This window comes from Atractosteus spatula, chromosome 16 (genome assembly GCF_055471065.1).
Source record: "Atractosteus spatula isolate fAtrSpa1 chromosome 16, fAtrSpa1.hap1, whole genome shotgun sequence".
Classification (NCBI taxonomy): domain Eukaryota; kingdom Metazoa; phylum Chordata; class Actinopteri; order Semionotiformes; family Lepisosteidae; genus Atractosteus; species Atractosteus spatula.
In genome coordinates, this window is record NC_142721.1 from 10,939,220 (window position 1) to 10,965,218 (window position 25,999).

Sequence of the window (25,999 nt, forward strand, 5' to 3'; positions counted from 1 at the left end):
ACACTGAAGAAGCCTGTCTTTGAAAATGGCAATTGTAAAGTTGATTACATTGATATATACATTAATTTAATGTTACCCACACTAATTAAGAGGCTGGCCTCTTAATTACAGATTAACTGTATATATCACTAATATTAGCCCAGTTAGAGATGAATATTTTTTTACTGGTTTAAGATAGTAGATGGTTCACTTAAGATAAACTTAAGAAAAGCAATTTGCTCAGAAATTTTAGTTATCTCCTCTGCTTTCACATAAAAGTTTAAATGCTACAAGGTTATACTGTACAAGCTTGAAGTTACAAAATATATGAATGAGTAAATAAAACTACATGTGACATTCTAAACAAAGAGAAGAAAGTAGTTATCCCTCATCTCTTCCATACTGTAGTTTGGATGGGGGAATTCTATTTATTGTTATAAAACAAAATATTTTCATAATTGTGGTATACAAAATCTCTTGTTCTGCTGGCTGTAATCATCTCCACTTTAGAAATTGCACACTACACTTGATAAATGGCACATTTCTTGAAATTGCTGTGAAAGAAATCATTTTCTGAGGATAGGATATGAATATACTTCCAGAGACAGTCAGAATAAATTTATATGAAGTATTATTCTTCATTGAAATAAGATGCTGTCTCTGTCAAAATCTGCTCTGGTACAAGTTGAAAAAGAAAATCAGAATTTCACTTTCACTTCTTATCAAATTTACTCAGAAAAATAAACAGCTACAATCATCCCTGCATTTGGGTATTTTAACATTCTTTGACCACATTAAGCTTAAGTAGAACCATGTTGGCTTTAGAGACAAAAGTGTTTAACTTTTATCTGTTTAGGTACTTAAAGTAAAGAGGTTGAACATTTTTCACAGGGAGGTCAATCTGTCAAGAAAGGCATTTTTTAGTCTTTTGGTAAATACAAATGAGGACTAAAGCATCTGTCTATTATCAGAAAAGCATAAAGTCTGCATCGCTAAACAGGTATTTAAAAGGGGGCAGCAGTGAATGTTATTGTAACCTATTATGAATCCTCTAAAGAAAACATCATTATTTCAGTCTAATATTTTTAAAGTCAAAACAGAGCAAATTCTTGTGCTCAGAATTAAATGAAATCTGAGCACCTAAGAATGACATGTATTATTTTCTATGTATTATTCAGCTGTATGCCTAATAACAGTACTGCAGCCCTCGAATTGCATAGTTCTTGGACTGAAGCCATGATGCAACAAATGTGGGTGCATTTAATCACAGAAAGCATGCCTGTCCTTCACCTAACCCAGAAAAGCTATCTATAAATAATTCAGACTTGTCTTGAGGATGCATTAAAAACCATGAAATCACCTTTTACTTCATTTAAATTCAATATTTAAGGCTGTTTTGAGATGTCTAATTTAGTCTCTTTTAATGCAACAGCTTCCCAAGACGTTTGTACTTTGTTTATACACTGGCATCAAAAGAAATATATCATTCCACTTATACAGGCGTATATATTAAATGCTTCTGGCATCACTTTGATTAATTGGTCATTCATAACTGACGATGATGCACTCGGCTTCATTACTAAATCACTACATCACCTTATTAGTAAGAGAGTTAATTGGTCACAAGTGATGTGATGATTTAACTGGCTGAATATCAAACCTGATTGAAATTAAAGAAAAACACCGAAAGGAATCACTACTTACAGAAAACAATATTAGACAACAGTGACAATTACAACTAATTAGTATTTATAAATGAAATTTACTTTTGCTGTGATAATGGTTTTAATGTGGCTCTCAGCAGGTTAAATACAAAAAGCTCCAGTGTAACAGTTACAATCTAGATGACCTCATTATGATATTTTGCAGCAAGTTCAATATTGACAGTGCCAGATCTACAGTATCTTTCCTATAAATCTTTCACTGTTTTATAACAGGACAAAATGTCTCCTTGACTTCAGTTGCTCGGTGTGCTCTTATATTTCAGCTGTCCAGGTTAGAGCAACTCCCTTGAAAGGCATATGTTTAACTTTTGTCTGAATTCTTAAGTTTAGGGGAATTGTTTTGGGTTTTTTAAAGTACCAATATAGTGCTGAGCTTCTTATTACCCTTTAACTGTATTTTCCCATGTGTATTTTGTTAATCATACCACAACACTCTACTTAAGCAGATGGTATCAATGTCTAACCGACACGTACAAATACCTTTGACAAGAGGGCAGTTTCTCTGGGATCAGGTGTAACCTGATACACTTGTAACAGACCTCACAGCAAATCTATGGGAAAAATGCAGACAGCACACAAACCTGCTGGACACCCGGAGACTCACAGGAACTGCCACAAATTTGAGTCTTACACTACGAAACATTTGTCAATACTGTTTTCCAGGAAAGCAGTGATGACTTAAGTTTTAGAACTTTTAGAATTCAAAATTTAAAATTTGGAATTAAATAAAATTCCAAAATTATGTTTTTTAAAAATAAAAACAAATGTGACATCGTTTGGAATGTTATTCCTTAAGTGTATAAGTTTAAGAGATATGCCCTTGAACGGATCGCATAGTGTGGAGTTTCAGTATTTTGTGTTAAACAAGCCAGAGGTATTTTAAATGTTTGTTATAATGTAATTACAGTTTTTTGGCCTTGTATTTTCATATATGCATCATGCTCCACTGAAAGGTATCAATGAATATGTTTTATTCACATGCAGAAGCATGCATGCCATTATCATTATAAGATAAGATCACTTGATTGGCCATATTCAATTTCTTGTATTAGGAATTTGTCTTTTCACATACCCCAGCTTGCTCTCCATGAGACACACAGACAGGGAGAGAAGCTTGGGGTCAGAGCACAGGGTCAGTCATTTATACGGCACCCCTGGAGCAGTTGGGGTTAAGGGCCTTGCTCAGGTGCCCAATGGAGTAGAATTCCTATGCCAGATGTGGGATACGAACTGGCAACCTTCCAGCTACAGCCACAGAGCCACCGCACCTCCCCATCACCTTTTTAACCAACTACTGGATAACAGCTTCCAGAGACACTTCCTTGACCTTCTGTCCAACACACTACTGCAAATTAATTACTTTATCTTGCCATCTTACAAGTCTTCCTCTGGGTTACTTGTCATCTCTTGGAATTCAGTTCAATAATTCCCTAGAGCATTTGAATGATCCATTCTTGCCAGGTGCCTGTTTTATTGTCATTTTAGTCTTGCATACGATGCACAGACATATGGGATTCAATTACATTTAAAAGCACATTAGCAAGAAAAAATAAACACATTAGAGTGCAATATGCCCTCTAATTGTCCTTCCTATGCTTTCATGATAAGTGAAACAAACCATATATCCACGATCAGTTAGTCGCTTATCCTGATGTGGGTCAAGGAAAGTCGGGTGTGTCCTACACAACTGTTCTCCAATGGACAGCAGACCAGTCTGTCACAGGGGAAACTCATTTAGAATAGCCAGATAGCCAAGCAGCAGTTCATTGAGAGGCAGAAAGAAAGCTGAGCGCTTGGCAAAAGCCCACGTGAACACCACACAGATTCATAAGGCTGTAACCCAGAACCCTGGACTTGTGAGACAGTAGCACTAAAACCAACCATTCATCTATGCAGCCATTTTCTAACTCCTTCTAATTCAGGATAGCCGGAGCCTATCCCAGCGAGCAAAGGGCACAAGGCAGGGTACGCTCTGGAAGGAACACCAGTCCACTGCAGGGCACACACAGACACAAACACGCACACAGGGCCAATTTTTCCAGAAGCCAATTATCCTACCAGTATGCCTATGGACTGTGGGAGGAAACTGGAATACCCAAAGGAGACAAGGGGGGGGTAAATTCCATGCAGATAGCACCCCTGGTCCGAAACTAAACCCAGGGCTTCAGTGCTGAGGCAGCAATGCTAACTACTGCACTGCCATTGCATCACTAAAACAAACCAAAAGCCTAAGCAGACAAGCATCATTGTATTATACTCACTGCAGCCATCTTCATCACTGTGGTCCCCGCAGTCATTGTCTCCGTCACACTGCCACTGCGCCGGGATGCATGTACACTCCCCGAAAGCACTCACAGCACAGGTGAAGTGATTCCGCCCACACGAGCACTGCGTACTTCCTGCTGCACCTGCTGAAGAGAAACACAAGTTGAGCCTTGCAGATCCCAGGCTGATGGAGCACCTGGAGAGCAAACACCTGTTTTTATTTCGCAGCTAGGCACATGTGGCATTTTCTGTGTGGGGTATAGGGAAACATCACAAAAAATGTCCGATAGCAACAGTCTTCTTGATGGGTGAATTTCTTTTTTTTTTTTACTGAGTCACCACTTGTGTTCCCTGTAAAGGTCAGTGCCTGCCTGTCATAAGCATTTAACTAGTTAGCAGCTTGGGAGAAAAGAGAACAGGGTTGATTTCCTGGCACATCTTGAATAGGACATGAAGATTTCACAATTACAGGGAGAAAAGCAAGTGTTCCAGTACCAGTGATTAAGGATACATTTGAAAGTAACTTCTGCATTTCAGCAAACCCCTAGGACATTATGGAAGCATTGGCTCCTTATGTTTTGGACAGTATTTAAAAATACCACACTTGAAATTCCCCTATTGAAGCTCCTATGCTACAAATTAAGGAGTGTATCCTGACAGACAGCATTTAGATCCAATCTCCTACTGGGGATAACTCACAGGATGAGAGAGCCAACTGCAGCAGTTAAATTTTGTATTTGGCTTAGAAGCCGCCTTGGAAAACAAATGAACAAATTACTGCATTAAGTAAAGAGTCTGGTCCCCAAACAGGCATCAAATCCTTCTGAACAGTTTCAAAACTCAGCGTAAGATCTTTACGACCGCACGTTCATTAATCCAAAGGATCTTAACAAAAATATCCAGATTACTTTACTCTTTATAACTTTAATTTTATTTTAAGCTTTCTTTTATTGCTGTATTATGGTGCATTCACATTTTACAAAAATTAACCTTCCCTTACTTTTTAAGTTGATAGCATTCGGATTGTCAAACATACTCAACTATCATTATTTGGAAATCACTTACTGGTGTGAAATGGAATATAAATGCAAGTAGATTACAAATACAGTGTTAATTTCCTTTTATGTATGTGTGTAGAATAAAACTAAATTTTGGAAATCATATTAATTGGATGAACATTAATTGAACAGGATACACTGCTTGTGCTTAAAATAAACACTTTCCATCTTCCTTGAACAAAATATGGACCTCTCTGCAAGATGATTAATTGTCATAAACCATCACAGAAAAAAAAATCTTGTCTTATACCAGTGTCAACAGCATAACGTTATAGCTTTCATGTCAAGACATCCGATGTGTTTTACAATAAATGGGATAAATCAATAGTACTTAGGCTCAAATAATATTGCTCTAAGAAAAACTATTTAAGAAATGTACTTTAAAACTGCTTTTAAAAAAGAACAGGGGATGCCTGAGTAATGCACATTTCTGTAGACAGACATATTGTACATTTCTACACAGTGGCATGTGGACATACAGCATGGCATAATATAATGAGCAGAGCTGTAGAGATGGGAGTATTATAGCACAGCAAGATTTTAATGCAATGAGTTTTACTGTGTAGTACTCTGCAGGACAGGAGAAAGGTTTTGATATCAAATCTATTCAACGCTGGGGGCCACTGCAGCTAGACTAGAACGGAAGTGATGTTTCATACGTGGCTTCAAGGTCTTTGCAGCTGAATTTTAAACATGTTAAGGGTGATTCTTGTGTGCTTCACAGCAAGAGCAAGCAATGCATTGCAGTAGCCCAATCTAGAAAAATCATGGCGTCTACCCGTTTCAGAGAACTGGTAAAAAGAAGGACACCCTGGTAATATTTCTAACATGAAGCGCAAATGGGAAATGATGAGAGAAACACCAATATCACCAGCACCACTGAAAGAACTCAGCATGTCATGCAGAAAAGCTCATTTCAAAGCATAATGTCAAACTAAAAATATTAGTATTAAATGAAAGCCGAAAAAGAAATGGTTTTATTAAAAGAGCTGCTATTTTACGATTCATAATGATAATAATAAAGAAAATACCTTAAATCTCCCAAGAGAACAAGAGTTCTTCATATTATAGTCAAGAATCAGGAGATTCCAACTAAACCAATGAAAAATATTAAAGTATCTCTTCAAGATGCATTCTTTTGCCTTGCAGTTTCCCCAGTGACATTGAAGAGAAAGTGTTTTTGAATTCGATTTAATGTGGTAGAAACTTACAGGCAACCTTGCTATGAAAGACAAATTACAGGCCTTTTTTCTCTTTAAAAAACAATGCAAGTGTGTGTGTTGCTTCATAGGAGAAAATGTAGCTCACACACAATATGCCCATAGGCCTTGATATGCAGAAAGGGATAAGACACCCATGTGTCTTGATATTCGGGGAGGAAAAGGACTAAAATAGTATCATTCACTTAAAAGTGAAAAATGACCAATATTTGCCAATTAATCATCAGCGTTGTTTCAAAGACTTGTTAAAGAGAATCCATGGAAGCTGGAAGCTGCTTGTTTTGAAAAGGTCTTTATTGCTGGACTCTGCACAAAGGAATTAGTCATCACAGGAGGTCTGGCAAAAAACCCTTCAAAACACTCTAGCTTCACAAAATTAATGGCCCTTTTTCACCCATTCTCACTTTTCTTCATTTTTCCCCCCTCCTCTTATGAATTGCATCACACATGACAAAGGAAATGTTATACTCTAAAGAATTCTCTTCATTTTCCCTGCTGGGGTCTTCATTACAAGTAGCCCCAAAAATGTCTTGCTTTTCCTTCGAAACAAGGCCAGTTTCTTTCAAACTGCTAGCCTAACCCTGGGGGGAGTGTTCTTGGCAATTTTACACCCTTCACAGTCCTACCAAGCTGCACTCCAGGAGAATGAAGGAAAGGGGAATATAAAAAAAAAGTTTAAGGGAAAAAACTAATTGGGAGGGCAAGATTCTATTAGCAACATTTCTGAGTTTGTTGTCGTACTGACTGGGAAACCTTACCATGCCGAGCTTTCCTTTGAAACGATGGGCGGATTTAAAAACAGCTGCCAACAGTGCTTAATCCTGCAGCAGGCCAGCCATTTTTAAAAAGTCATAGAGGCTTGGCCGAGACAACTGGGGCATGTGTGGGTTTTCACAACACGACATTAAAGCCCATTTTTTTTTAGATTATTGCACGGTTATGTCATGCCATGCCACATTAAACAGAACAGCATTTGTCATACACACATAAAAACTTTATATAAAAAAGTTTATAATCAGGGTGGAAAGTTGAGAGCAAATTCATATCTAGATCAAAGTCCATAAAGTACAGATATAATTCTTTACTGTATTTTTAGAAGATATGAAGATGTCATGTGCTTTGCAAAATCAAAGCAAACAATTATTTGAGCCTTGTAAGAGAAATGTTCTTCTACAGTGCAAGGACTAACCAATACCAAAACACTGCTATTTAGAAGGCATTTGCCCTTTAGTATCATCAAATGTACTTTCAGAAGGGCAAGGGTTAGGTTTCTAATCCAAGTCACAGATCCTGATCACGAAGCATGGTGATTGATAGTACCAGTGAATGTCAATGGAATACAATGAACCTGGATTAAAAAAAATATATACTAGTGAAATCCCTTGGCAGGAAACACTGCCTTTTAACACATTAACATAAATGCATGCCAGTGAAACACCACTTTCAATCTCAGTAATTAAAATTAATAAATTATAGCATGAGGTCATCAGCTATACTGTAAACAGCTGCCATTTTTCAAGAAGAAAAAAACCCTAAAGCATCAATTGCAATAATCCTGTGATATGTAGTGTATTTGACCCAGGGCTACATTTAACTGTGTATCCTTTTGAGTAAGCTGAGTCTACTGCCCATCCCTTTCATGCCTTTTCAGTATCTTTTTAATTGTATCACAAGATCCAGCTTTTTGCCGCCATTTTGGCATTTTAACAAGGTTCCAAAGGGTCAAAAGAGATCCCACCTCATCTTATCAGTATTTGAATTTGAACATTTACCAACAAGATCACAGTCCCTAATCATAAAGTCCCTGATGTTATTTTGGGTAAACAAGTCCAGGACTCCTGCTAGTCTGAAATGTTTCCAAGTTTCAGATCCCAGCAGGATGTTCCCCAAAATCCATATAAACTGGATATCAGTGGCACTATTCTATCAAGACTGTTTTATACCACAGTCTCAGTAAAAAAAATCAATAGCAAAAAAAATGACTAGCATGAATCACATGAAATTACTTTTCGCTTGTGCGGCTACAGAAACAGGATACTTTGAAAAGAAAGCCTTTCACTTCAATAGTTTTGTCACATGACAAAACTATCATAAGATAGTGATAGTGACTGGTAATAAAGTGTTGCTAAACTATCAGGTGGAACCAATATTGCACGAAAGGCTTTCTTTAAACAATGACAGGGTGACTAATCAGCTGCTGGTCAGAAGATTGAAGAATGCCATCAGTGCACAGCACTGTAATACACTCTACTTACTCCTCACTGAACCACTTACAGGCTCTCCTTCCACATTTCCCATAGCTAAATTTAGTTCTGCTACCAAACTAACTTCTTCAATGTTTATGTCATCCCTTATTTTCCACATCAGCAAATGTAAACATTTTTAAAATAAAGATCTGTTGGGGGAGGGGGGTTGTGATATTCAGAACTACACTGTAAACAAAAGGCAGGGCTGCAGGTGGATTTTCGGTCACTCTTATCGCCTTCCCGACAAGCAGAGCAGTAGCCAGAAGACTCTTGAGATAATAAGCTTTGCAACAGAATTGACAAGCCTTAGTAACTGATATCATTCCCAGCGTGCTGGGGGTAGCTGCTAGCGTATGGGGCGAAGCTTATAGGTTTCTTCTCAGACCTTGTCAGAAGAGGCAGAAGGCAAAAATCACATCAAAGGAGATTCGTTAAGACAAGACAAAAGGTGATTGGTTTCAAAAACAATCACTGTGACAGAGAAAGAAGTTTTCCGAGGGATGAGTCCAAGTTCTGGATTAACTTGTAACAAAATTGACAGAAATAGTTCCTGAAAGCATTAAGGGATAAAAAGTGCTGCCAGAAACCTTGTTATTCACTATTTGTTTTCTGTGCCCAAGCTAATTTTTCTTATTTGTGGACTTCCTTGAGCCCAAATTAAGTAATCTTGAAATAAGATCATTTTTTGATCCTCCATTCTGGCTGCACACAAGAAATACAAATTGGCATCCTCAAAACTAAACACACTAAATGATCTCACACTTGGTGCCATGCATTACAACATGCCATCCAAAGTCTAGGTGTTGGCAAGTATCGTCATATAATCAGCTTCAAAGAAGATACTACAAATATTGTCTGAATTACAAAAGTACTTGGCAGGCATTTGAACAACAATCAAGCACTATAAATCCAAACTGTGAATTATGATGACAATTTAAAATAACCATTCTCCTTGTCATTTTTAAAAGATCCACATGCTTTGTTCATTTTCTTCAGCTTAAATTGGAATCGATTGCCATGAAGACACCTGAATAATTCCCATAAGAAAGAATTTAAAAGTCAGTCAGATCTGAAAAGATCTCAAACATAGCAACCTGCAGATTTGCAAAGTCATGAACACCACAAGCATGGGTGTCTTGATCAAGTCTGTGAAATGGGTGGCAATAAAGAGTTACTGTACAAAAGCAGAACACAGGTGGTCTCAAAAAGGGAAAACCTTCCATGAACCTCAAATTGCAGAACTTTTGTGCATCTGTACATAATTGCAGTATTTAAAAAATGCTTGGTTCACATTTCCTACAAGTCAAGAGCTTAAAAAGTAACATCAAGCTAAAAAAAAATATGGACCTCAAAGTCAAAACAAAAGAAAATGGATGCATCAGTGCCAAAAGTCTTGTGGGTCTATCTATATGGGAGGCCTTTCCACTAAGTTTTTCATATTCACAAAAATCACTGTGAACAAAATGTAACCCAATGATAGGGTGCTAGTCAAGTATCAGAGAAAAAAAGCCACCACAGTAAGACATACAAAAGTGACTTAAAAATAGGATTTCCAACTGTGAAGTAGAGATTCTTTTCTCAGTTATCAAACACTAGGAGTTACATCTGTAGATATAAAAAGGCTAACCATTAATTGAGGGAGACCTCCCAAGTGACAATGAGGATGTTTTTCTTTTTTCAGAAAGCTGAATGTGTCTGTGTGTGACTTACCAGACATGGCTATTTACTAAAAATCACAATGCACATCCACGTAGGTCCCTGTGCATTCCACATAAGCAACACACTTCACACTTGTTAAGCATCCTTAAAAACACTAAGAAAGAAGCCGCCAAACCCCTCTGTAAAAATAATGACAGCACAGCAGATGTTTCTAAACATGACCCACAGACGCTTAAAGTTGGCCTGTTGTAAAAGAGAACGTAAGCAATTGTTTTACAGGAGGTAATTAACTTCATTTAGAATCCTACATCTGCATTTCTTTGACACAGACTCTTCCTTATGGACGTAGTGCTCAGAATTTTTTAAAAAATGATAACTTTAAGAAACATCTTTCTAAGGTTATATTTATCGATTTTCCAGTCTGGATCTAAAACACAAGGCTTCATTTTAAGGCTTTCCAGTGTCAGCACAAATGATGTCATCAAAGTGCTGTAGTTTTTATATCTCCAATGGTTTCTATTTAAATGGCTTCAATCCCCAAAAAGTACTATAAATGTTAGCTAAGGCAATTCAAAGACTGTTAATGGTTTGATTAAATAGGCCTAGGGCTCTTGTATAGCTCAAAGCTTCTTGAATCTCTGAGAAATCTGAACTCCCCCCCACACTTTACACCCATTTAAAAACATTTTCTACATGGACACTTAGAATTCTACTGACAGCTATAAAACAAAGAATGAAACTTTTCTGGAACATTCAGTATATAAGGTACCCCAGAAGAAAATCATTCTTAATCCTAAATATGCTAATAAGGCAATAATTACAGCAATGACAAACATTCCAGAAATGGAACAGTATTAGCAACATTTCCAATTCATAATCAGGCCAGATGCCAACATGAAGAAAGCTATATTTATTATTTACTACTAATAATACCAATATTGAGAAACTTTAGAAGCTCAGGCATGTTGCATTTTTATGCCACTCAAGATACTGAGGGACAAGTCACAGAGCAAATTTCACATCTAAGTTCTACAAGTTTTTTTTAAATCTACAAGTTATACAACATATACAAGTTGGAGAGGAATTCGGTTATAAAATCATAAAACATTTTTTCAGTACTTTTTCTAACATTCTTCTACGTAACAAATGTCATTATCACTGGTATTTCTAAGAGCACAGGGAGACAACTGCAACTGCAAAACATTGATACATTTTCCACTCCTGTTCTCTTCTCTGTAGCCACCAGTGCCATATGGAATCAGTCAGCTGAGCCTCTTTCACAGGCATGGTTACTGTGGTTTTTAGCTTCGTCTTTACAGGACTGGTTAAGTGTGGTTTCTGATTAAAATGCCAATAATTCATAATTTCAGTCTTAGTTTTCCCATTTCCCCTATTAATTACATATTCACATTTTCATCTCATGCTATTCCAAGATCTGACTGGAGCACTTATGACCCAAAGCACACGTTGCACACAGCTGAAGGAAAACTGGAAAGGTCTTTTTTTAGCTCATTTTTTTTGAATGGATAGTAAACCAGAGTGCAATAAGAACTGCATTGTTTCCAGCTGTCTGCTAGCCAGTGTAAAGAGCATAAAAACTGAGGACAAATGAGAAAAATGCAAGCACAGGCATTCATTCATCATTTCTCACACTGTGCAGACTTGCAGTAGAAGATCCTTTTTGTGGTCAGTGTGGTTACTCTCCTTCAAATTATTTTGCATTTCCTGAGAATCTCTCTGTACAAAAATCCAGCTGATAAACAAGCATAAAATTAGAGAATTCTTATTTATCCTTCAATTGGTTAAGGAGGAAAGGTATTTTCAAACTACATGATACAGAGGTTTATCCACAAAACATGGCTTGCATGCATGCGGGAGATTTCAAAACATTCCTGACATATTATGCCAAAGACAATGATTTGATTACATTAAGTATACCAGCATTCCTGGCATGATTAGCAGTTTAAATAGCCTGTTTAGCAAGGCTTTAATAAAAACAGGTTGTCTTGAAATTCTTAAATCTTCTGCCACTTGAACTTGGGCCTCCCTTACTACCTCTGGACTAGTACACAGGATGACACTTCTGACAAGAGTACTGTTCTCACCTCCTCATCTGCAGACTTTATTAAACCAGGTAATCTGATTATGGACTACAGTCAACTGTTTTCTTAAGTAGCAGGGGTGACAGGTGTACAGTAGGATACTGTGCACCCTGTCATGATGTATGAAATATTTAGAATGACAGCATCATCGTGTGTTACTGAACTATCCATCAAACATGCTCATTTTGCACGCGCTGATAGTGCAATTCACCGTGTGCACTAAAAACCGCTGAACAGAAATCCCGTCAGCACATTGAACAATATGCTTCATAGGATGGCAAGGAGGTGCATGTATAGAGATCAGGCATGAAATGCAACTTCATGAGCTAAAAAAATGTTGTATGGATTATAAGTATCAGAAACATGTCTACTGTGACTTGTTTTTAAAAAAGGTTTAAATATTTCAAGGCTTTCACTCTAGTAATTCTGAGGTGTCATACCTATCAACTTCAGAGGGCTGCGTTTGTGAAACCCCTTCTGTTCAAAGAGACTAGAATTGACCATTTGTTTCAACTAAGAAAATAATTTACAAATTGCTAGCTTTCACTTTTAAAATCTGCACACAGAAAAACAGACATTTGAATATAAAGGATGTTCATTTTCACAGTATGGAGTGTACAGAAAACATACATAATTAATGCTTCAGGTTCAACACTGATGGACAGGATTTAAAAACCTCATTAAAGATCTGTGTCCTCGAAACAGGCCACCACATGTGCCACTGTCCACAAGCCCCACAGCCCTATCTGACAGTCACTACATTTGGACATATCTGACACTCTCGCAGCACTGTACTTGAACACAAATTATGGAGGCAAGTCTAGCACAGTAGGCCATCCAGCAGCAAAGTGGAATGACAGCAATAAAATGCGAGACGTGCAGTTCAGCATAACTGCCAATGCATGGGGGCCAGGGAAAGGGAGTGCATTTGTCATTCCCAATTTATTTTCCATGATTGTCAGCCCTTTTAAAAGGACACTGGCCTTACATTCTGTACTTTGTGGTTAAGAGCAATTTTGCAGGGAACTGAACCACGGTCAGGAGGAAAGGAATAAATGGAGCTGTGACCTCTAACAGTCTGAAACTGTACTGGACCCTTTGTTAACATGGCACTGGACTGAATTTGAACCCTGTTAAAAGAAGGGCTCTGCGCCGAAATCTTCTGCGCCCCTTGCGATCCAAAAGCAGCAGGCTGGTTTTGACATTAATATCAAAGCTTACATTGTCAAGCAAGAGCTCAGGGGTGGGGGGCACTGCTCATTAATTTTCTTTGGAAGCCAAGTTGCCAAGTTCTTGTGTATAGAGAGAAGAGGAAGGAGGAGTCAGGGAGAAGAACTTAGGCAGTGTTAATAAAGCAATTAAAAAAAACATGGGAGAGATCAGGAAGCCTTCCTCAGCAGGGTCAAAAGCCAAAGAAAGACACTACACCCCAGTCCAAAAAAACCCTGTGGCTATATACTTCATCACATGGAAATATTCAATGCGGAAACCATTTGGACATAAAAACAATGGTTACACATGTAAAGAGACCGTTCCGCCTCTGAATACAACATTTGCCAACTTGGGGAAGCAATAAAAAAATCTTTTAAAAAAGACGGTTAAAGCACAGAACTCAAATCAAAGGATGTTATGTTAAAATTGCACAATGCACTAGTAAGGCCATTAGAACACTGTGTACAATTTTGGTCACCGTTATAAAAATATATTCAGAGGTCTTGGTTTTGGGGGTTTAACAACAGTGTGGCCCTGCTTAAGACTTGAATCTACAGGTACAGTATAAAGTGGTTTCTATGACGATAAAAAATAATATTCTAGTCTGATGAATTTTTCTAGAGCAGCTTACAGGCGTTCTAGAAATTTATCATGTTGGTGTTATTTACACACCTGGGTTTGCTGGAGAAAACTGGATATCTTGGTCCAAGACCTGGAAGCAGGGTCTCCACCTGGGATTTGCATCCAGAAATTTCCAGGCAGCAATCCGGAGCCCTAACTGCTACCCCACACTGACACCCACTTCTCTCTTCATTTCTACACTATGCTGCATTTAATTTTTACACATTTCACTTCAGTTTTAAAGCCAGGTTGGAGCTGAACCTTACAAGGTATCTGCCAGGATGAAAAAAAAGAGCTTTAGCAACAGAGGCCTTAAATTTCTTTTACCAGAGATGATAGAAATGTCTTTATTTGTACGGGGGTGGCACTCTGCTGCTTTTTTGTGGGCACCTCAAAGTGAATGAAAGTGTCAGAGTGAACAGGAGTGTCCTTGTACTTGTGCAATTTGATGTGGAAGGGCCATCACTCAGCCAAATGACCGATGAACTTCTGACCTATAGTTCTATCAGGGAGTGTGCGACTTATCCCTAAACATGAAAACACCCAATCTCACGCTTAAATTGAAACTTGGCCTGCATAGCAAAGGCTTTTCATCTCCCTGATGGGGAAATTCCCATTGTGCACTCCAGAGCCTTTTGAACAAACATACATTAAAAGGCTTGTGACCCCCTGAGGGGTAGAAAGGGGGTATAACCCATATCATGCAATTGGGCACAATGTTCAAACCAGAGCACCTCCACTCCAGTTTTTTCAGGATTCTGTGACAATACAGGTACATGTACAGTGTTTTCCTCATTCTGAGACACTAAAAGGATATCCCAGTAACAACGAAAAGAGCAAACTCAGTTGTGTCTGTACAGAACATCCTGCTGGGATAAACCGAGCTCTTCTTGTAAAAATTGTAACCATGTGTAACTTGCTGACCACACAGTGTCCCCTCTGGTCTTATGTAATGCTGAAATTGTTTTGAGCTCATTGGTTTCTACATAGGACCCTGCTATGATCATGGAGCTCACTTCATCCCCCTTTGTATATTTTTTATTTATAATTTGACCATTTTTTAGACCAGCGTTTCAGAATCTTATATTAAAAATATACTGTATTGCAGGATAATATTTTTAATGCTTTGCATGTCAATTTCAACAGCATTAAATTTACGTAACATCTAAAAATGTATCAGAAAACTCAAAACCCAGGAGAGGAGAATGCAGTGTTTGGATAAATGTCCAAATTCAATGCTGTTGCCCACAACAGAGAACAAATTACTAATAAAAAGGGAAGTTTCACTGAATTTGAGCACTGTAGACTTGTCATTAGGATGATATTTTTGGAACATCTTATCCATTATCTCAGAAGCCCCCACCCCAGCTCCAACCACTCTTCTCAACAGAACACCAGACTAGAACAACCTTCCACATCATGTTCTGATTTCACAGAAACCACAAGGCCATAATTATACAGAAAGGGAGGAAGACCTGGCGAGCAACAGGATACTCACTCTGTGGTAAGTGGCAAGAGAGCCAGGACGTCATATGTTAGACACATCAAAGTCCGCCCTACATGACACTCCATCCCATCCTTACAGGGTAGGGCGCCCTACTAGAAAACCACATACAGACCCCAGCCTTTAGCGCGACCGATAAAAAAAAATGAACTACACAGTAGGCAAACAATTACAGCCAACAGGCTGACAAAGTAGCACTATTCCTTCTGTAACATCCATTAATCTGCCATAACATTCCTGCTTGGCATGCGTCTACAGAATGACTTGCTCAGTTGTGTTTCCTAATTCTTCAGAGGTCTTTGTTCTTTGTTAAATCGACTGCAAAATGATGCGGATATATAAAATTGCAGATTTCTCTTTAAAGTTCTATGCAAATGTATCATATTTTCAAAGCAAGATAGAAGAGATTATGTCCTCCTATTTTAAATTTTCTTTGTAACAGCTCAGTGACTAGCCTATATTTTCTGCATATTTGGGGTTTTTTAGGACTAAAAACCTCTCGTATTCCCTCACCACGCTCAAAAAATAAATACAAATGCTTTGGCAAATAGAAGGAACATTTTATTTTCCTTTATCTACTAGGATCTAGTGCCATTTTCTGGCTGAGAGACAGGAAAAAATCAAAACTGGAGAAGAATGAGAATTGAATTGAGTCTGGTCAATTAACAACAATGGTGTTAGCCCTAATGTATGCTACTGTATATCCATGTCTGACAGCTACATCTATCACTGTGATGTGTATGAATTCTATGTTAACAACGCCTACAAAATTATAGCAATCATATTATGGGGTATGTATCGAGATTTACTTATCTTACATTTTCAGTAAGGAAACCAGTTAAAAAAATAAGATGATCACAACAGCAAAGGCAAATTAATTCTACCAAAGTGCAGAATTAATGAGTTCAACTGAGAAGATATTTACACTACTGTGTAGCTCAAATGTTTGTAAACATACATAAAACATGCTCCAGTTTATAAAACAAATTGGCTAAATTTTAGAAAAAGGAAAGAATGGCATTAATCAACAGTTTGGAGGTGACATAGAAGTGAATATTTATTTTTTTCTAAATCACATGCATGTAAAGAATGCCAGTGAAATTCAGCACTGCCTGTTCTCTGGCAGCTAACCAATCCACAAGTACTGCCTGGTGGAGACAACATTTAAATTGCTATTTGGGCCACAGATCTAGACTAAAGTGCCAGGTTTTGCAGCAGTTGTAAACCTTCAGTGTCACAGAATCTTCAGAAAACCTCACAGGGAAGACTTATTGATTATTGACTTTTTTTTCAAGTATATGGAAACAGACCAGTATCTCCACAACTTCATTTTAGTGCAGTCTAAGTATGCCACATCAGTGAAACATACGTCTCAGAACAGAAAAACACACAGCACTTTAGCTATTTTTTCTTGCACTGAATTAAATAATTACTATCCCAAAATATTGCTTAACATAAATCAGACATAAATCATCATATACCCTCTAAAAACAACTAAACTAATTAGATTAACTACAATCCTCACACGCAACGCTAAAGAGGTAACTCGGAGTCTTGCCAAGATAACTGTAGACTATAGCCACTGTGAGAATGGATAATTATTCCCCTAAATTCTTTAACTGTTATATTACAAGGTAGTTAGTCCCCTGGCACCTTTAGCTATACAGCCTTGCCAAATCTAATAAGCATATCAATTTCACAGCACAAGAATGATGCTTAAGAAACCTCTACTGTATTAGTTACTAAGCTGACAATGTAGCCAACTTCTTATTGGGTTTAAACCAAATGACTTGGAAAGACACTGGTGACCAGTAACCTAAGACAAAATGGATCTAAGAGAGGATTACACAATCCTAGTAATCTGCAATATCATTTATTGATTCCAACTTTTACAAGCTTTCAGAAAACTTCAGGCACGGCTCCAGAATGTCTGCTGTCACTCTCTGTGCCGAGTTACTTCCGAGTGGAGGGAGCTTGTATACTGATCAGCAGCCAAAAGAAACAGCAAAACCAGAGAGAGCCTTGCTGTGTCTAAATATAACCGGCCTATGTGTACAATGCTGGGGGCAGCAATAGATCAAGCAAATGACATACCAGTTTTCCAAAGCTAAAAGTACAAAGTCAGCTGCAAAGCTTGCAAGTAATCTTCATAAAACATGAACTAGCAGACACTGTCTTTACACTTTAAATACCTATACCTTAATGCCTGTCTGCCAAATTCTTTGTGGCTCTCAACTCAATGGGTATATGATGCCCTTTTCCTAAATGTTCCCCCATATCAAGACGTTGATCTTCTCCAAATACTTTTTAGGCTGCCTCATCAAGCAGACAACAACCCACAGACTCTCCCCTCCCCTCCACAATTATAAACACTTTTTCAATTAATCAGTAACATGCTCATAAGGTTTTGTCTAAAATCAGAACCTCCCATCACCATCACAAACCACATCTTCACTGCCCATCTGAAGGGCCCGTTCTGCAAAAGACGAAAGTTACAACTGTGCATTTCCAGAAGGCAAGCCCTTACAAAGAACACATTTGTTATTACAGAATTTGTGTCCCTTTTATATTCCTAGAGACGAAACGGCAACTTCCCCCCCCACCATCAGTGAATGCCTGAGACATAGGAGTGAAAGCCAGCAGGTTGGAGCACTGAGGAATCCTGGTCTGCCTCAACAAGTCTTTTTGTGCTCAGCCCCTCTTGAATGCACTTAATGAGCTGGGGGTGGTGACGAGGTAAGGCAAACGAGTTAGTGCCTTAACGGATTTGATACAGGAATAACAAACAGTTTACCAACAACAACGGCATCAAGAAACCTTTTGTATGAATTCAAACACTAAAAATGTAAATGACAGATAATAGCCTCAGAATGAACTGAATACTTCAATTACAACACTGCTCAACACATAATAAAGGTTCTTTTATTCAACAAAGTTCAATATAGAGAAGAATGTGCAGCATAAAGGGCAATATTCAGAGAAACAAGAAAAAATGCTCACCGTATACTGTATATAGATTTAAGAAATGAAATGGTTAACCAGCTGGTTAGTGTTAAATTAAGACAGTATTGTCTATTCATTCTAAATTATCTGTATGGCCAAATCTTATTGACCAGCTGCTAGGCCCCTTTCCTAGTCTGCCCAGCAGGATGCCTGAAAATGGCGTGTGAACATTTCTGTCTCCTCCAGCTCAATGGAAAAGATGAACAATGGTCCCTGCCAACTGGGTACCCCGAACAATTCATCTCTCCCTGCGCCTACTTCTTCCTCAGCCCCCCCCCCCCCCAACCCCCCACTTTTTTATTTTACTTTGGCAAAGCAACACAACAAACAAAATAAAATAAAGAAAGAAAAATACCACTCTTTTCTTAGGGTTCTCAGGACCTGTCTGACCTGCCTATTTCAGAAATAAATCAAAAGGTGATTGAATTGCCCAAATTTCTTTTCCCACTCTCACTGTGCCTCTCGAGCCCTCCCTGCTGATCAGTACAATTTTTAAACCTCTGAATGACTGATTTTCAGATCTTTTATGTAATTATAAATACTATCACAGCCCATCTGATTAAATATTTAGGAAAAAATCAATGAGGATAAGATTAACAACAAATTGAAAGAAATGAGTGTGTGTTGCTGTAAGACTCTTTTCTATTCCTTTTCTCACACCAATTATAAATGTTCCAAACCACTCAGAGGACATCTTGTATGTCGGGTTGATTAGATTGTATGAACAAGGAATTGTCCATGTCAACTAAAGGAGAATTGTCAAAAACCACATCATGAAACCGACTTGAAAAATAAACTTTCCATTACCAAATGCCTTACTTTTGATTATTTGCGCCCCCCTACATTATGTGCCATTTTTAGGGAGCCTACAAAATGAAATAACACAAAACCGCTTCCAATCTGTTCAATTTTATTCCCTGCTAATGCAGGCATCACAACGGAACTGTGGTTCATTTGACAGCTGCTTCCTACAGGGACATTGAGCATTCAAAACCTTACCCTACGATTGAAACAAATGCGACAAAAAGCATTAAAAAAAACCTTCCCTGCAGTTCCCACAGTATTTCACCTGTCAAACAGTTACAAAAAATCTCTAACTTCAGCAGCAGAACCAAGGTTTACCTCCTGCTAGGCCAGGACCAATAGAGACATTGTTACAGCGTTTTATAAAGACACAGTATATCTTTTTTCCCTCTCAGTACACACAGTGTGTATTGAGCAAGTAAATGTTCTTAAATATCCCATGAAGAAGCAGCATTAGGAGAGGATCGGACCAGCCGTTGTAATCAACTGCCTCCTGTGCTAAATATGTTCTAATTTTCTATGTCCCAGTCATTTTTCCCCCAAAAGTGAGTCTCAATCCGATCAAATGTGGTACATGAACCCTCATTTGTGGTCTTAACCTTAAAGTTTACGGTGGAAAAAAATCAGTTGATTACTTACACTTTCTCCCAATACAGAAATGTCAGATTTCAAATGAAGCTTTATATGCAAGAGGACAGATCACCATTTGAAGCTATATGAATGCATCATGATTATAATATGTAAAATTCTGAAACAGTACAAAACTTAGCAGTAAAACAAATCACACAATCCAGGCAAATGTTAAGTATATCAACAATATTCAGGCTGACCATCTGTTCCCTTTGAAATATAAGCCCCTTAGTATTATCTTGCATCACTTATCTTTTATTACCTGTTCAGGTAGTAGATATACAATTAATGAGTCCCTATGCAAGATGGCACAGTGCTGTACTGGTTCTACACTGGTCTCACAGCTTGTGGTTCCTAGCTTTGGTTCTGAACTGGGGCATCTTCTGTTTAGAGTTTCCATGTTCTGTCTGTTCACATGGGATTTCACTGGCTTCCTCTCACCTGAGTGTATTTCAGTTTTGTGTCCTGCAATGTGTGGTCTCTCCCTGAGCCCTGTGCTTCTAGGATAGACTCTGGGTTGCTGCCTCTATTAGCAGGAATAAGTAGGTTTCCAATAATGAATCAGCGAACGGTGGACCTAAACAAGATCCTACCAGACACTCTACATTATACTTGAAATGTTGTGGAAATGTGCTGGTTTGCCAGCAGAAAAAGGAATGCCAATTATCTGTCATCAAGACTAAGCGGTTCAGGCAAGCATGCAACAGTGTAGCAATGATCACATTTCAAATGGTATCCTTCATGTTGGACTACTGCTGAAGTAGCAAGTTGCAGTTCCAACTACGAATTAATACACTATACAATCTGCATTTTGAAATGCACTGCTCTTGAACACCAGGAGAATCGAATTTACCGATTTTGGCATATGAACACTTTATAATAATAAATAATATCATAATAAATAAAAGTTCACTTTAGGATGTTTAGGAAACTAATTTTACTACAAAACAGCACTTATGACCCTATTTGTATATGCTCTCTCTTGATTACAATCTATTATCTCAGACTTCAACTAACCCCTACCTTCAGACCATCATTTCACTGTAGCGTTAAAAGAATTGCAGAACTACTGCTCCTTTTTACTTTGGCTGTAAACCATGTAAATCTGACTTTAATTCAATTAATAAATCTAACAACCATATAACCGTATTCTCTAGTTTCTAAATACTATTAGCCTCTTTCCAGGCTTGTACTAGCAAGCTAACATGCCAGACTTCAAACTCTTGTGACATTTCTTAAAAAAAAGGAGACAACAACAATTATCTGCTAATCCAGCAAACTTCAAAATGATTTTGCTAATTATTTAAAAATAAAATGTTCAGACATGTAGATTTAATGACAGCTTTCTTAAATGATCCTATCTGATCCAAACTTAGTATAACAGTAACTTTCAGTGAAGGGCTAGAAGATTTACCCTCTTTTACCTTCCTTTACATGTAAAGTATATATAACCATCTTTACATCAAGTGGGATCTAGTTTCTTAAAATCAAGGTACAATTTTTTAAACAAGGAACAAGGAAAAGAAAAGTGAATGAACATCCAACAATTGATTCACTGAATCAAAACTAGATTACAACTACTTTTAGTTTCTAGGACATTTTAGTTTAAACTATTTTCTAGTTTCTAAGAGAAAATACTTCATACATTTTTGGTAATTTAATTTCCATAGCAGCACAATTAAGTATTGGGCAGTCAGTAATGAAGACCCTCGTAAAGCTTCTCTGATTTACATTAAAGGAAAAAATGGAACTCAAAGTTAATTCAACTAGGGGCAAGTTTTGAAATTAAATCATCCATCAAATTTTCCTCATGTCAGTTGAGGTATATTAGAGAATATACTCAGTCTCCATTAATTAAATGCATAAGAAATGCTGGAGACTGTCAAGGACAACTAGAGTTGATTTTTAAAGATGCTTTCTGCATTATGAAAGTCCCACAAAACTGGGTTTAGGATGTTCAGAACTGTACTTATTGTTTAACTGTTTTCAGCCTCCACCAAAGATAATAAAAGCACCAAGGCAAATATCTCTTTACAACTACAACCCAATAATCACAAACCGTTCCTAGAGACTCAACTATGAGTGTGCAAAAAATAATATGTTCCCATCTCTTTTACAGTCTAATCATTGTGGACATGAGGTCAATGCACTAAGGACATAATCCAAAAATATTACATAAAAGCACAAATGCCAGCATGCATCAGTGCAAACAGAAACATTTCTCTGCGTGAATAATACATTTTTGTCACATTTTAAGTCCCTTTTCATACTTTATTTGATTGTCCACTGAATATACAATGAATTGTTCAATTCCACATTTTCTCCATGTCAAATTCATGTTTTTCACGCTCTCAAATTGCTTATATTGAGACCAAGTTTCCTTTTCCTCTACAAAAGTAGAAAATGGAGACCACAGCATTAACCAATAATGTAGCATTTTCTCAGTGTCAGGCTGCTATCTTGACGATTCTGCTCTCTGAAGATTTCAGAGAGCACTGTTCCGTGTCGGAGGTTAGCCTTGGTATGACTGGCATTCACCTGCCATGAGATCATGCACACTGTGGTGGCACCTATGCTTCCAGCAAGATCCAAAACTTTGACAAAACGTCTACAACCTCATGGGCGAGATTTCCAAAAAGCAACAAAGTCATTGTTTACAGATTCCTTGTCGGCCAGGCATTGTCAGAGATCTAAAGCTGCACTGATTAAAAGGGTGCTTTGTTTTTGTACTTCTGGAGCCCTTACTTGGAGTGTTAAAACAACAATAAGGGCTCTGCTGCAGATGCAGGTTAAACCTGATTCAACCACTGTAACACCTGGCTCAGCCAGCAGTCACAAGCTCATTTGAGAGCGTCCTGGAATAGGCAAGCAGATGCAACATTTTTTCTCATAGAAAAACCAGACCAAATGCATTGAAAAGTCCTTGTATTACAAAAGCAAAATGGAACAGGGGATGTCAAAGTTCAAATTACATTTTAGGAACACTTTTCTCTTTAAAAGATTAATATAAAAACACAGCTAACAATGCTTTACAGAAATCAGATGAGACGTTCAATCAGAAAATGTCTTTTGATAAATCTGTGATGTTTAGTGTATCAAAGACTTTTTTTATTAAAGTGTATGCAAAAAGTGTATGTAATGAACCCTATATTAAAAATGCAGAATATGTACACTTTTAATACAAAAAAGAAAATATCAAACAAGCTCAGAATATTTTTTCTCCCGCTCCTTAGCAATTTAGTGTTTAATTTTGTAGGCTGACAATTCCCTTACACTTCTTTTCACTCTGCACTTCTATCGACTGATACATCATGACCCACTAAGCTCTGTTCAACACAATCTTAGGAACAGCTTTCAAAGAAAAACAGATTTTGCAGGAGAAAGTCTAAATCCATTTTCCATAAAATCAAAGAACAAGGCTGCAGAGACTTGGGGGACCCACAGCTGTCAATGTCTACTCTCCCCGGCTTAAGAACTTCAGGACTGTTTGCAGCTATCAGAATATTTTGCACTTTGATTAAAGCAGAATCAGAAAGTAACTACTCTACTGGGAGAGGGACATTTCCAATAAAAGAAAATATAAAACCTTTAGAGATGAAAGCAATCGGCTTTTATGACAGTGCGTTTAAAATCTGTAACGGGAGACTGATGTGGTTCAGCAACACGCTTGTAAAACAAAGCTGACTGAAGAGTTAGGAATCCAGAACATGCAGTGTGCTCAAATTTCTATTTCTTTGCCGCAGTGCCTCCTTTTAATATGCCTTTGATTTCTTCGACCCCCGCAGCAAGTATTTTGGCTTCATTTCTGGGGGCGATGTGGTGTGGTGTGTCTGTGTGGTGGGGAGCTATTTTAACTGAACATTTGTCAATTAGCATGCAGTTCTGAAGTGATTAATGCCCCCTCACAAACACTTTGAAACCAAGAGTAACAATATAGGCCAAGACAATGCTTCCATGAAATAGTCAATTAATCTAATTAGAATAGAATATAAGTCATTTATATGTCAACAAGATGTTGGCAAAGACTATGCCAAGTATACACATATCCAACTATGTTGCTACAGTTTTACAGAGAAACTTAAATGATGGTTCATTAAACTTGAAAATGGATACTAAATATAATAAATACAAAGATAAAAATAGAATATAAGTCATTTAAGTGTCAACAAGATGTTGGCAAAGACTTGTTGTTTATAGAATATTTCTGGGGGCAGAGCAGTGGCTCTTTGGCTCAGGATCTGCGCCTGTGGCTAGAAGGTTGCTGGTTCAAATCCCGCAGCCGGCAGAGGAATCCTACTCCGTTGGGCTCCTGAGCAAGGCCCTTCACCCCAACTGCTCCAGGGGCGCCATACAATGGCAGACCCTGCGCTCTGACCCCAGGCTCTCTCCCTATCTGTGTGTCTCATGGAGAGCAAGCTGGGGTATGCGAAAAGATAATTCCTAATGCAAGAAACTCCATAGGTTGTATACCTCCAGAAAAATTAAACTCACAGTTAATTACTAAACCTTCAAGCAAAATACTTAAATCAGTAAGCTGGTTTTACAGTTCACCACATTTTCTTACCCTAAGCTTAGAAAATTAACAAGTTTGGCTTGTAAAGTTAAAAGCACAAGCCAATAAAATTAGATGATTACTAGCTAATTTAGCAGAAGGCTGGCTTATTTTTTTTTGCTGGGTGAGAACCACGCTCACCAGGGTTCAGCTTTTCCTGGGGCTGCCCAGCTGCTTCGAGAGCTTCAAGCGCTCCTATACAGCCAGTGCCAAACAACGCAAGGCATGCGGCATTAAAAGAAGGCATCTCTGCTGACAATGAAATAAACTGACCTGTGTGTTTGGAGTTAGCTTGTTGTGTGAAAGGAGGATTCAGACTTTCATTACCTTTGGTCTTGGATGCAGTAAAGGTGCTCTTGAGGTTGTATAATTTAAATGCCATTCGAAAAACCACAGAATCCCCAGCACTTGAGTCATATTGTTGAGAATGAACATGACAATCTCTCTCTTTTGGGAGTGTATGTCACATTTTATTTAATCTTTAAAAGGGTATAAATGAATAGCACATGACCACAAATGTTAAGCAAAACCGTGTTCTGAGCAACCAAAAACACTGCTGCTAATTTAATTGGTCAACTGCTCATCCTTGCCAATAGGCGAGTCGACAGAACACAAATATGGTTTGATAGAAAGCATATAAATGATAGGAAGCGATGCAAAATTTGTAGAAATTAAATGTATATGTACTGCCTCAGATATAATCTATTAATCCGTTTTTGCAAGCTACTATTTTTAGAAAGGCCACTCCTTGAAAGCCAGACTGGCCTCAGCATTATAAATGGCAGCTGATAAAATTTTACTTTCAAGAAGCATCAACTGAAACCTCATGTGTGGCATAACCAAAGACTGACTCATCCTCTGCCACAGCCTTCCCAGGTTATTTATAGGACTCTGCAGGAAGAGCTTTCCCAAGCCACACGGGGAATCTTGGCTAGCTGCAAAGCATGATTATGAAAAGAATTACTAATTAGGCTCCTGCAAAAACTCATGCTTTGGTTACAAAGTTGCCAAACATTTCCCAAAGGGGAGGAAAAAAGATTCCAGTTTTTAATCTTTGATGCGTTTCATATGAAATGTATGTATCTAAGGCATAGCACCATACATTCACTTTAATGGACTTGCCCAAAATTTTTGGTCCACATGTTAGAATTAATACATTGATAGAATCTACGTAGTATTAGCTCTTGTTTTTCTTAGCGCAGGTTTCAAGAAGACAGTCTGCAGCTGTGTGACCAGTGAGCTGTTCTCTTCTATAAAACTACAAAGCCCTGTAAAAAAAAAGAATAAATCCTACTCCCCTGGTGCTATTTACAGGATTTTGCTCCTCACTGTTCATTAGGGTGGTCCCTCAGACATGGCACAATGCCAGACAGGAGCTTTGTTCTAAAGAGTTGAAAATTTCATCTGTCCCAAAATGTAC

At 37.9% G+C, this 25,999-nt stretch overlaps 1 protein-coding gene across 1 annotated transcript in view; it reads right to left on the reverse strand.

The window, feature by feature from the left end:
- Positions 1–25,999, reverse strand: part of lrp4 (low density lipoprotein receptor-related protein 4) — a 95,300-nt gene that overhangs the window by 43,572 nt on the left and 25,729 nt on the right. The window contains exon 2 of the mRNA XM_088934941.1: positions 3,965–4,114. Within this exon, the coding sequence (XP_088791067.1) occupies positions 3,965–4,114 (150 nt within the window). The remainder of the gene's footprint in view (positions 1–3,964; positions 4,115–25,999) is intronic.